At 37.2% G+C, this 14,798-nt stretch overlaps 1 protein-coding gene across 1 annotated transcript in view; it reads right to left on the reverse strand.

Annotated features, from left to right (window-relative positions):
* The window catches only part of LOC149794553 (tyrosine-protein kinase JAK2-like), an 87,701-nt gene that overhangs the window by 47,027 nt on the left and 25,876 nt on the right, over nucleotides 1-14,798 (reverse strand). The window contains exons 6-7 of the mRNA XM_089969129.1: nucleotides 10,613-10,734; nucleotides 335-507 (exon numbers count right to left, since the gene is read on the reverse strand). Of these exons, the coding sequence (XP_089825255.1) occupies nucleotides 335-507; nucleotides 10,613-10,734 (295 nt within the window). The remainder of the gene's footprint in view (nucleotides 1-334; nucleotides 508-10,612; nucleotides 10,735-14,798) is intronic.

Genomic DNA, 14,798 nt, shown 5'->3' on the forward strand with positions numbered 1-14,798 from the left:
CTGTTGTGTGAGTGTTTCAAAACTGATCAAGAGGGCAATAACTCGATCAAAACTGAACTGGAAAAGATAAAACCTTTATGAGGCACATCTCTGTGTTTCATAAGCAACCTACTAATCACATGGCATTCAATTATGTGGAAGGGTTGCACAGAAGTCTAATGGTTAACAGAAGTGTGAATGGATATATGGAGATGTGGAACGAAAGACAAAAAAATTGATAACAATAGAGTTTCAATGTCTCAATGCAGGGCTCTAATAACAAAAGTGATTTTCAAGACAGACCAAAAAACTTGGCAACAGCTTTGTATTATTGATAAGACAAGACCTTACTTACCAAAGAGCTGGTATAGTTTTGTCCTCAGATCTTCTGTAATAATCCTTATCAGCAGATAAAATTTTAGCCAAGCCAAAGTCACTGATTTTTACAATATGATGACTGGTCAGCAGGATATTCCTGGCCGCAAGGTCACAGTGCATGATGTTCTTTGAATGCAGATATTCCATTCCCTATATAAAAAAAAGTTAAAGAGAAGCATTCATAATGGATTATGTCTTCAGAATGATGCTAAATACTTTGATTATTTTTACTGATTGGGTATAAGTTTTCAAGGATTTATGTTTGTAGGGTAAAAAATTTCAAAGATTATTGTTAGTTGGGTACCAGTTTGCAAGGTTTTATATCGTGGTGTACCAGTTTTTAAGATATTTTATTGGTGGGGTACTAGTTTTCAAGAATGTTTACTGGTGGGGTACCTGTTCCTGCTATGTATATCTATATTATGTGTATTATTTTCATGATCAAAATTTGTAAGGGTCATTTAGTTAATAATATTTTCAAATACAATTTTTTTTCTCTATGATCATAAATGTGCAAGTTAAAGATGAGTAATTCTTGTAAAGTGTGTAAAATCATTCACAAGTTTCAAGGTTGAGTTGTACTATTTATCAGGTAAAAATCACGTGATCTGATTTCAGGAAATGAGGTCTTGAAAGGACAGGCTGACCTAATTTCTGATTGGTTAACATCTGATCTTGTGTACAAGTTGAAATAATTCTAGAAAGAATATGTATCTTTCATTTGTTACTGAGAGCAAAGTTGTAAGTAAATTGTATTTCTCTGAGAATACCTACCCAATCACTTTGACGTTAGGGGCTATAAACCTGCTACCTCAGGAATCAAGCCCAACTAGATGACAAAAATCATCTTTTCTTAGCTCATATACACAAAGGGCAATAACTCTTAAAACTTCCCAATGTCACCGCTGGATGTCACTAGTTTTTAAGCTGAGTAATATACTAACATGGCAGGATGGATGGGAGGGTTTTTAAGAAATGTGATTGGGTTAAGGATACTTGGAGACACAATTTACTTGAAAATTTGTTTTCTCCTTGGAAATACATTCCCTAATCACAATAACATTAGGGGAATAATAAATAGGAGGGAATGCTGAGCATCTGACCTCTACCTCGAGCATCTTTCTAGAAAATGATGGCTGGATTTCCCATGCTAATGATAACCCATTATCAAAATTATATAACCAACACAGTCAAGGTCACTTGATGTGTGACCCTTACATATGGTTAAAAATAGAATCATTTAAATCATCTTCCCTACAAAGTTTCACTAGTGAATCCCAGTGATGTTAATAGGCTGTGTTGAATGTTTTAATTGGGTCTGGTGGTCATCTGGGCTGTCACAAAAAGACCTACCAGATTCAAGGTTTGCCACTGTGACGATAAATCTATGAGATAAAAACTCAAACACAAGGCCCACCGAGATGGCTCAGATCTCAAGCAAATACATTTTCATGAGGTGACTCTGATCTTGTGAGACCTCAGAGTATGCCAAGTGTATACAATATTTCAGCCATGAAGCAAAAGCTTGATGGGTGACAACCTGTTTCCTGTCTTTCACAGGAAGAAAGAGGTACTTGCGTGTGCCTTGACTTATCTGTGTGAGTTTCAAGTAGTGCTTGAGTGTACAAACAGGATATTGCATGGCTGATGCTCTATACCTGTCTATGGAAGATAGTGAATGATTGATGACTCTTTGAATGTGAACAGATGGTAATCTAATTTTGGTTACATGAGTAGTAAGAAAAAGTTCATTTCACCTTTTTTGTCCCATTTGGGGTCTGCCACCCATCCTTGCCTCTAGACGCATGACATATTTAGCCTCTAAGTGTGAGTGTCTGATTTGGATTTTTAACGTAGCTTTAGCAATTTTTCAGTCATATCGCTATGATGTCTGCAGTGTGGCAGTTTGTAGTGATGTCAGGCAATGGGGCATCATGCCACAGACATGTAGCATGATGTCCTACCCAGTCACATTATTCTGACACCAGGCCGACCAGTGCTAACATTAACCTCTTAATGCTGAGCGCCAAGTGAGGCAGCTGTTAGTACCATTTTTACAAGTCTTTGGTATGACTCGGCCAGTGAGCTTCTAAGAGTGCATTGCCTGTTGTTCACTTTTAATTTTGTCCATGGGCCAGTCATGGAATTAGAGTCTCATCTGGGGGGAAGTGCCCCAAGGACTTTGGTCCATTGAGATCAAAACTGGCTAAATGATCTGAGAGATCCTGATCATGCTCGATATCAAGTCTACCATGGAATGTGTCATGAAGCAGTAGCCTTTTGTAGTATTTGGGGCCAACTGTTCCTACTTGAAAAGCCAGAGATAAAATCTGCCCAGCTGAGGGACTGAAGCCCTCTGAGGTATGATGTTACTGATATGGAACCAGTCCCTCATAAGCCTTTGGAGTGGAGGGCTTTCACGATCTTGAGTTTCTCTCCACAATCAAAGGTTTAAATTGTTTGTCTCCAAAGGCTGTCCAGACAAGAGCCAAGCATGACGAAGATGATGATCCAGGCATGGATGAAAGACCCATGACCAAGGTTGATTGAGAAGATCTGGGTTGGCTGGAATCTTCCTGGACATATCCATCGCTAGATAGGTAACCCAGGACTTTCCCATTTGAGAAGTGCTATCAGAATCATCTTCTGACCTTGTAACTTCTGGATTATTTTGGGTACCAAGACAGTGGGAGTGTATGCAAATGCCCTAATCCCCTCCCAACTGATTGCCAGAGCATCCACAGCCCAAGCTTCTGCGTATGGAACTGGAGAGACAAAGGTGGGCAACTTCTGATTCCACCCCGTCACAGAAAGATCGATCATCAGATGCCCCTAGAAAGACCATTCCATGTGAAGGACTTGACCTATCTGGGATAGAATATCGGCAAAGACAATGATTCTGCCTGGAATGTGTCTGATTTGTGTGGAGGTTGTTGCACCAGTGTAGAAACTGTCCAATCACAAGACATAGGTCAAGTGATTTGGTGCTCCCCGTCTGAGAAGTAGGTAACCAGAAAGTCGTCAGACAAAATGAGAAACATTTTGCCTGAGAGTCAATCCTTCCAGTGAAAGGCATTGATGACAGCATTCATTTCCAAAAGGTTGATCTGGAAAGTCTGCTCCCCAGTCTCCCATGTACCACTGATGATAGTGAAGTCTGGCAACAGGTGATGTTGGTACACACTGACACTGATACATACTGTTATTTCCACTGGTGTTTATACATACTGTTATTTCCACTTGCGGCTTTTCCAGCAGGATCCCCATGGTGAGCCATCCTTGGTTGCACCACTGACACAGGAAGGATTATATCTCAGGTGTGATCATGACTATTTGATCAAGGGAATATGAAAAGGGGTGCCACTGTGCTAGCAACGTCATTTGTAAGTGGTATATAAAAGGATGGCCTAGAGAGATCAAATCCACAGTTATAATCATTAATCCAAGTAGTTGCAAGAACACTCTTGCTGAAATCATCAAGTCCTGTTGGAAATGAACTTGATGAGTCTGATGATCCTGGTTATACGATCATGAAGAAGCCATACCAGATTCAGGTTGATGATAAAATCCATACCCAGATGGACATAAAACTGGGATGGATAAAGGTCGGACTTATCCCAGTTCACTAGAATGCTTAGTTATCTAGAAGTGAGAGAAGATTGTTTCTGCCTTGGAGTAGAATAGAACTTACCACATGTTTCTGGAGAATGTCATCCAGGTATGCTGCCATTGTTGTAGATGAAGTTGATCAAATCAGGGTAAGGATACAATCCATAACCTTGGTAAAAACCCAAGGAATGATGTTGAGGCCAATGGGTAGAACTTTGAGCTGATCAACCATGTCTCGGTAAGCAAAATGTAGAAATTTCTGTGACATGGTGTGGATAGGGATGTGAAAATATGCATCAGTCAGATTGAGACTGATGGCATACTCATCCCACTGGATGGAGAGATGGATCTCCATCATGAATTTTGGTGGCAAAATGTATTGATTGATGCTAATCAGGTTGATAGCCACCTCAACTTGCTGTTCGCCTTCTTAATAAGAAACAGCTTGGAATAATACCCTGGCAAATGTGGCTTTCACATGTTCTCCTGTTTTTCAAGGAGTCTCCATATCACCTGTTGTAGAATGCAAACTTCTTGTGATTTTATGATAAGTTAGTGAAGAGGGGAGAGGAGGAAAGGGAGGGGGTTTGATAGATGAAATCCAAAGCCCCTCTGAAATGACCTGGATCACCCAAATGTTCTGAGGGAATAGGGTGATTTAGTGAGAATGAAATTGCAGGTGGCGGCTGTCAACAGGTAGACTGTCTGTGATCAGTGGGTTAGTAGGTCAATATTTAGAGCTAGGAGTCTTGAAGGCAGAGAAACTTGGTTTCTTACCACCTCTGTATGGTTGCCTCCTAGCTTGGTTAAACTGCTGGTGTCTAGCTGAGATATATATTGCATGTTTGACTAAAAAGACCCCTTGACCCTCCGCAGTGGTGGGGGCTGATTGTTTTAAAACATGTTTGGGTTGAGTGGCAAGTTGGAGGGCAGTTCCTGAGTTGCCAGGGTATGAAGAGGCTTGAGCGATGTGGACCAAAGACATGTATCACAGTGTATCAGGTCTAGGTTGGCAGAAGCAGTCAAAGCATTGGCCATGGAATGGTGAGCTGCCTGGTTAACAACTCTGGCAATCCTGGCTGTCACCTCCCAAGCATGGTCGCTGCTGGATTTCTCTGTTGAGTTGGAAAATAGCCCATGAGGCCAAATTTAACACTGAAGATGTAGCGACTACATTCTGGACTAGCTCTGATGTGGAATGGAAACACTTTTTTTATCCATTTTATAAAACAGTGGAGCAGACATGTGAACTGTTGCCAGAGTTTTGTCAAAGGCTGGGAGGTCAGTACTGAAGGTGTCTGTATAAACAAGATGAGAATGTTGATGGTACTTGGCTTTCTGAAAAGGATGCCTTAGAATTTCCCGGGTTACGAATTCTACCCGACAGCTGGTCACTGACCTCTTAATTTTAGCCAGTCAGGGAAGAAGCTGAAAGGATGTCATCTCTTGCTCCTCATCAAAATCAACTGATGCTTTAACTTGATAGTCTTGAGTAGTGGCAGGAGGTGGAGGGCATTATTAAGTTGCCAACACCCTATAAATTTCCTTGACTGTGGCTTTCAAGCTAAATTCCCCATCTTAGCTTTGTATTTAAGAGATGTTTATTGAGAATCAGACATTTTAGCAGTACCACCAGTCCTGGAAGATATTTAGTTATGTTTCATTGACAGGATTAATTTATTTAATTCAACCATTCATAGAAATTACAAAGTGCTCACAGTATTCAGATTTTTTGGAATTACAATTATTACAAAATAACTGAATTCATTTAAATACATTTCTGGATAATATCATCACGATCTCACCAACACTATTTGTATACCAATACAATAGCGAACATCATTTGGAATACCGGTGGAACTCATTTGGATTACTAGATAGTTTTGGACTTCATAAAACATTTAGGACTCTTTAGGGTTTTGTTTACCATAATATAAGTTATTTTTACTTTTTCACTTTGAATTTTAAGGAAATAAATTATATTTTCAATTTTACCAAACCTGTTGGTTTTCACTCTTTTTTTGGTACTTAACGATTACTAAATCATAACATTCCACAAACTTAGGTTCCCGAAAATTGAAATTATTGCAAAACCATTAAATATTATCCCAAAAATTGAAATTAATTCTCATGAGGCATTTAGCATACCTTACATCATACTGTACTGTAATCAGCCATTTTCTGTACCTTATACCATACTGTACTGTCATGACACATTTAGTATACCTTAAACCATACTGTACTGTAATGAGGCATTTAGTGTACTTTATACCATAATGTACTGTCATGACACATTTAGTATACCTTAAACCATACTGTACTGTAATGAGGCATTTAGTGTACTTTATACCATAATGTACTGTCATGACACATTTAGTATACCTTACACCATACTGTACTGTAATGAGGCATTTAGTGTACCTTATACAATACTGTACTGTCATGACACATTTAGTATACCTTACACCATACTCTACTGTAATGAGGCATTTAGTGTACCTTACATCATACTTTACTGTCATGATACATTTAGTATATGTTACACAATACTGTACTGTAATGAGGCATTTAGTGTACCTTATACCATACTGTACTGTCATGACACATTTAGTATACTTACACCATACTGTATTGTAATGAGGCATTTATTGTACCTTATATCATACTTTACTGTCATGAGGCACTTAATATACCTTACAACCTTACTGCAATGAAGCATTTAGTGTACATCATAATCAATCCTTATACATAACTGGGTGCCATAATAAAAGGTCTATTACAGGGTGCTCTATTATTCACTTATGAGGAGTGACAGGTGTAGGGCCAAGTTCACTGCATTTGCAACATGCACCATGGAAAGATTGTTGGCATACTTCTATGTTACTTTCATGTCCAGTGTCTGAAATGTCATTTGATACTGTACTTATGGAAATTGTACATCATCTAAGGACAGAGTTAACCAAAATGACTGCTCCTATGTGCTCAAAAATCAGTCTGAATTACAAAATATATATAAATATAATACAAAAATTTATCAGCTCTATTTTTGACAATTTACCTCTGAAGACCAGAAGTTTTTTGTTGGTTGGTTGTTGTAGGGTTTAACGCCATTTTTCAGCACACGATAGGCTATACATGGCGGCCAGTATTAATGGTGGAGGAAGAACCCGGGAAAACCCCGGAAAGAACCACCGACCCACGAAAAGCTACTGGCAAGCTTTCTCACATACCCACACTGGCTGAATCCGAGACTCAAACACATGCAGACAGAGGTGAGATGGCAGTGATCCATAATGGAGAGCATTTAGACCACTCGGCCACTCTGGGCCCCAGGCCAGGAAGTAAAAAATAACCAAGCAGACCTAGCAGTTTTTTTTAATAGTTTCTTTTTATAGGTATCCATCTAAGTAAAGCCAAACTGTATACTCTATAACCCAAATTACACCCATCAATCATATGCCAAATGAAATGAACTAAAACTTCTTTTAACAACACCCAAGATATACAAGGTCTTTTCTAAACCTCCAGTATAACCCGTGAGAAAAACCTGGAAAATTCTTTTTCTTTGAAAATCTAACCCTATGCAAAAAAAGAAATTTTAAAGCATGACCTTTAGTGAAAACTCCATGCTGATATAATCATCCATTCAGGCTAAGTAGTGATAACAGATTTTTTGGGATGGCTTTTGTGTGGCCAAATTGGACATCACATCAGCACTATTTTTATTAAGGACCAATAAATCATACAAAGCCTGCTAGACAGTGGGCAGTGGTAAACTTTGCATGCAAAAAATATTACATTATAAATCAAACATAGAGGGTCAGACAATGGGCAGTGGTAAACTTTGCATACTAGAAAATATTACATTATAAATCACACATAGAGGGTTAGACAGTGGGTAGTGGTAAACTTTGCATACTAGAAAATATTACATAATAAATCACACATAGAGGGTTAGACAGTGGGTAGTGGTAAACTTTGCATACTAGAAAATATTACATTATAAATCACACAAAGAGGGTTAGACAGTGGGTAGTGGTAAACTTTGCATACTAGAAAATATTACATAATAAATCACACATAGAGGGTTAGACAGTGGGTAGTGGTAAACTTTGCATACTAGAAAATATTACATTATAAATCACACAAAGAGGGTTAGACAGTGGGTAGTGGTAAACTTTGCATACTAGAAAATATTACATAATAAATCACACAAAGAGGGTTAGACAGTGGGTAGTGGTAAACTTTGCATACTAGAAAATATTACATTATAAATCACACAAAGAGGGTTAGACAGTGGGTAGTGGTAAACTTTGCATACTAGAAAATATTACATAATAAATCACACATAGAGGGTTAGACAGTGGGTAGTGGTAAACTTTGCATACTAGAAAATATTACGTAATAAATCACACAGTGGGCAGCAGTAAACCTTGTACCCAAGGCATTATTACATAATAAATCACATAAAGCCAGCTAGAAAGTGGGCAGTGGTAAATTTAGCACACAAGCCATTATCATGCAAAAAATCACTCAAAATGGGCCAGACAGTTGGCAGTGTTAAAATTAGCACACAAGCCTTTATCATATAATAAATCATACAAAGCTGGCTAAACAGACGGCAGTGATAAATTTAGCAGACAAGTCATTATCAACTATAAATAAATACAAAGCTGGCTAGACTTTGGGCTGTGGTAAATTTAGCACACAAGCCGTTATCATATAATAAATCACACAAAACTCGCTAGACAGTGAGCAGTGGTAAATTCAGCTCATTGGCTATTATCACATAATAAATAACACAAAACTATCTAGATTGTTGGCAGTGGTAAATTTAGCAATCAAGCCTTTATCATGTAATAAATCACTAAAAACTGGCTAGACAGTGTGCAGTTGTAAATTTAGCACACAAGTCAGTATCATGTAATAAATCACACATAATAGGCTAGCCAGTTGTAAATTTATCACACAAGCCATTATCGTGTAATAAATCACACATAATAGGCTAGCCAGTTGTAAATTTAGCACACAAGCCATTATCATGTAATAAATCACACATAATAGGCTAGACAGTTGTAAATTTAGCACACAAGCCATTATTATGTAATAAACCACACAGAACAGACTAGACATTGGGCAGTGGTAAAATTAGCACACAAGCCATTATCATGTAATAAATCACACACAACAGGCTAGACATTGAGCAGTGGTAAAATTAGCACACAAGCCATTATCATGTGATAAATCGCACAGAACAGGCTAGACATTGGGCAGTGGTAAAATAAGCAAACAAGCCATAATCATGCAATAAATCACACAGAACAGACTAGACACTGGACAGTGTTAAAATTAGCACTCTAGATAATATGGCATAATAAAATCATGTAATGCTTCTACAGAGTGGCAGAAATAATGAGGAATGTTTAAAAAGCAATGATTAATTAATAGTCAGTGATAAGCAGGTACAGCATGGAGATTGTTGCAAATTTCGTATTGATCATATGTAAATGGTGAGAACTACATACATGCACCTCCCATAAGTATAAGTGTAATTATTGCTATTAGTGGCAAAAAAGCATAATTTGGGTGTAAAAAGTGTAATCTATATGTTACATTCCAGAATTACAGCACATATGAAAAAGACATATTTTTACTACTAACTTGGTTCAGTAGCTGGTAAAATTTCTTGTCACAAAGGGCAAAATTCATATGGATTAGAACCAAAATACAAACACAAAATATACTGAAAAACTATTTATATTCAGCACTCACTTCAATCAGTAAACATGTGCAACTTTGGCTGAATGATTGTGAACTGGACTCCTGCAATGATCATGACTGGAATCCTGCAATGATCATGACTGGAATCCTGCAATGATCATGACTGGAATCCTGTAATGATCAGATCGCTGTATTACATTACTCTCATATTCTTCTTTTAAAGTTTGTAAAGTGATGTTGAATTTTCTGATCCGACATGTTTTGAAGTTTGAAAAGATCCATCTGCTCTAATGTTTTCCATCATATAACATCCACAACTCACACCGTAAAGCATTTCACTTAACATCTGGAGCCATTTTCTTTAAAAAATATAGACTGGTTCACTAAATAACTGGTGTATCAATAAAATGAATCTGTAAGGCACAGTTCACTTTTGAAGAAACTAGTCTCTTTTCTTGGAGAAGGGTCATATACAGTTGCTATCGATAGCAAATAAGGAAAGTGATCGTATGCTATTCATACACAGCATAGTAAATCTTACCCAAGCCAGACCCACACAGAAGATAAATGAATCTCATTCTAGCCAGTCCCACACAGAAAATTAAAAATCTTACCTGAGTCCCACATATATTATGAATCTTACCCGAGTCCCACAGAGAAGATTATCAATCTTACCCAAGCAAGTCCCACACAGATTATATATCTTACCCGAGCCAGTCCCACACAGAAGATCATATATCGTACCCAAGCCAGTCCCACACAGAAGATTATGAATCTTACCCGAAACCAGCCCTACACAGAAAATTACGTATCTTACCTGAGTGAGTCCCACACAGCAGATTATGAATCTTACCTGAGCCAGTCCCACATTGAAGTTCATGAATCTTACCCAAGCCAGTCCCACACAGAAAATTATGAAGCTTACCCTAGCGAGTCCCACACAGAATGTTATGGACTGATCCTTCAGGCTTTTGCCTTGTTGTTTACATTTCTGGATGAATTCCAACAGTGAGCCAAGCTGTACATACTCCATCACAATGTATTCACCTGTACAAGAACAATGATGCATTGCAATCACTCACAGATGAAGTAATTTGAATAAAATACCCTCCCTAAAAAAAAAAAGACAGAGAAACTGGCCAAACAATTTTTTCCACATCATCCCATCCCTTTTTTTTTAATGGCAATGATACAAACAAGAATTACAAAAATAGAAATGTAAATACATATTTTGTTTGTGTTTTTATAGTATTAATTGTTCTTTGTGTGTGATGACCACCATAAATATGAGATCCTTATATGCATAAGGTGCTTGGGAAGTTTATCTTACTGTTCATTATCATATATATATATATATATATATATATATATATATATATATATACACACACACACACACACACACACACACACATATATACATAGAGAGAGAGAGAACTCCTGATTTAACAAAGTCTAAGACACCTGAAAAATAATACTATTATATATGAATTTTGTTACATTCATGATAGAACATTACAACAAATACCAGAACTAACACTGCTATATCCATTATTTTATTACATTCAATTTCATTACTAATGGATGATACTCTGTGCATGTCTCCCCCCTCCCCGACTCCTTCTTAAGGATCAAAACCACTGTGCACATCTTTAGACCCCCATCCCCAATTATATCACAATGTTAAAAGTCTTCTCAGTGTTGCAGACGTTGCACAACACTTCTCATGCACACACTTCCAAATGGACAGGTTGGCACAATCACCATCTTCACTATGTGTGTGTGTGTGTATATATATATATATATATATATATATATATACAGAGAGAGAGAGAAAATATACCACTGAATTTCGGTAAAGATTTATTAATCTCTACTTTTTTTAAAAATTAATCACAAACTGACAATATCCTGATGTATTGCATTGAAAATAAATAGCACTTGATTAACTGGCATGTCCAGTAAGGTCAAATGGTGTAGTTCTATCTGATTAGGTCCCAAAATTTGTCTAGGAGGAAGATAATAAAAGTTCCTATTGCTAATACCTCCTTTTTGTGATTTGTACCAAGGCTTCACATCTTCTGTTCTGAAGTCATGAGTTGACAGACTATGATAAAAAGCATGTAGTGTGAGGGAGTAATGTACTGTCCGTAGTATGAACACTGGGGCAATCATTCAATTATTGGGCTTTTGATAAGCACAGAAGAAAAGCATCCGCTCCTTTCTTGTCGTGTGTTTTGTGTTATATTTAAGCAAATGGGAAGCATCATGACTAAACATGTTGTGTCAGCAACATATCTAAACATTGTCCAACAAACAATGTAGTCACCTTTGAATTAAACTTACTACAGTGAGCAATATCTTTACTCAGAGTATGTGCCACAGAAAACCTTTGACCTACCAAATATGTCCAACAAAATCCAGTATTTAAGGATGTTTGTCTTGGTCATAACTTTGACGTACCAGATATGTCCAGCAAATACAGGTATTTAAGGATCTCTGTCTTGGTCAAAACTTTGACGTACCAGATATGTCCAGCAAATACAGGTATTTAAGGATCTCTTTTTTGTTCAAAACTTTGACGTACCAGATATGTCCAGCAAATACAGGTATTTAAGGATCTCTGTCTTGGTCAAAACTTTGACGTACCAGATATGTCCAGCAAATCCAGTATTTAAGGATCTCTGTCTTGGTCAAAACTTTGACGTACCAGATATGTCCAGCAAATACAGGTATTTATGGATCTCAGTCTTGGTCAAAACTTTCATCAGGATCAGTATACCTAAAAATGCAGAGTTGCTCCCAGGATTTTATCATAATGTCGGATTTCCCCCATTGTCATAAAAATAAGAGGGGAGTAGAAAGAAAAAGAGGGGAGGAGGAAACGGCCATATTTCAAAATTTACATAACATGACAATATCCATCTCACTTTCTTCCTGTTCCACCCTTCAAGACTTCTGTTGAAAAGTGTTTAAAAGTGGTTGCCTTTAGCTGCAAAAGCATGAATCAGTTGATTGTTTCTTATCTTAATTTGTTCCTTATCTGTGTAAGAATATTGTTCTGTACTGATAATCCCCTTTCACAGTTTGCTGTCTGAAGGGGCATATACATAGCTATGTTAGCAAGCTGGAACAAATATGAAAATCATTCTTTATGGTTGTTGTGTACATTGTTCCAGAACTCACAGGTACTGCAGAGGTCTCGCTAGGATTTTAAAACTAGGAGTCCAGGACTCCCATTTTGGTAAAAATAGGAGTCCCACCATCAAAAGTTGCAGTCCCTTCTTTCCTACAGAATCAACACAGACGTGAGTGCATCTATTTTTAGATGGAGAGGTTTTCGTAATGTAATCACTCACTATAATATAGCTTCATTACAACAGTCCACTGACAGGATTGCAAATTTATGGTTTATTTATTTGTATACGTACTTGTAGTAATTTTAGGCAAATAAATAGTATCTGATTTGCTGTTTTTTTTTCATATTTTCACAAATACGTGTCAAGTCAGAAAACAGCTTAGACCTTAAAGCGCATCTTGCGAATTCCACAACATAGCATTGTCCTATACATTTCTGACCTACAAAATTTGCATTTTTAAGTTAAATCATTAATAAAATAATACCTAGGCTTTGGTTTCAATGATTTGTATATTTTTTCTGAATATATCTGCCCGATGATTTAAGAAATCATACAATCTAATAAAATGGTCCATCCCAGGCTTAGCGAAGTCCGCCATTATTTCCCATTAGGCCTACTGGTTCACTTACAGTTTCAAACTAATTTTATGACGAAATAGTGTATAAGAGGCAGCTAAAATATATCCAGATCACCGATTCTGATCTTAAAATACAAGTTTGTGTGTTTTATCATCAAAGGATATCATGCAGGAAATTGATAGTTGCTACCTTACTCAGAAAAGGGTTAATGGTCAATCAGCTATCAAAACATAATGCTTGTGAATGGGCAAGAGCTTGTTTGTCAATGTAACTGATATAAAAATTAGGCCTAGCTACTGATGCCTTGATGAATACATTTCGCTACAACACCAGAACTAACCAGGCAAAGGCAAGGGGCATTTAAAAAAAATATGGTATGGTCAGTCAATGTACCTCTTAAATAATCACAGGGCGAAGTTGTTTTCACTTTCCTAACAGAAGAAGGTGAAGTTTACATTTTTAGGTGACTTGTCACCCACTTACAAATGGCAATTTGTCTAAGTCTCAACATGTCTTGATTTTGAGGTCACGTGCACTGTTTATTTTGCTACATTCAGAAAAGAACACAATAACGAAAGCTAAAGTTGTTTATTTGATGTACTTTTATAAATGACCACATGTACATCTCTGGGTCTTTCTGCCTCTGAATTCAATCACTGTAAATATCAGTACATTTTCCCACCCGGCCGCCAGTCAAAGCCTTTGAACTTGACGCCCAGCTATTGCATCATGTTCTTTTTTATGTACTCTTATAAAATGGCAACATGTATGTATCAAGGGGTCTTTCAGTCACTGAATTCTGTCACTGTAAATATCAGCATAGCTAACTGATCAACACATTTTCCCACAAAGCAGATGGCTGAAGCAGGATTGGCAAGTCTTTGAATTTTGCCACATATCTATTACATGCGTATGGAGGACTCCCGCCTCAGTGATTTTCTGCGTCCCAGATCAAAAATTGGCATCCATATATGCGTAATTAAGCATTTCTGAGATCTCTGTACTGTCTTTTGGATACTTCCGCTCCAAAATAAGATTTTTCACTAACATAAGCTTTGCCAAAGTTGAACTTGTTTGAATTAGGTGGCGCTCACCAGATAATATGTACTTTTGAGAGAGTGACATATGTAAGGTGAAGTAGTTCGCATTTAAAACATGCACAGTGGAGAGAATGTTTGCATACCTCTATGCTACATTAATGTAATGTGGATGATATTTCTTTTGGATATTGTACTTTTGGAAATTTTACATGATTTAAGCACACTGCTAACTAAAATGACTGCTCCCTTGTGTTAAAAAATCAGTCTGAATTAGTCTAAAGTACACTATACATAGCAGCTATTAAAATAGGGAAAATGAATTTTGCCAGACTAGACAATACCAGCTTCTGAAA

The sequence above is a fragment of the Sinohyriopsis cumingii genome, chromosome 8 (assembly GCF_028554795.1).
Source record: "Sinohyriopsis cumingii isolate HCF-2022 chromosome 8, ASM2855479v2, whole genome shotgun sequence".
NCBI classification, from domain to species: domain Eukaryota; kingdom Metazoa; phylum Mollusca; class Bivalvia; order Unionida; family Unionidae; genus Sinohyriopsis; species Sinohyriopsis cumingii.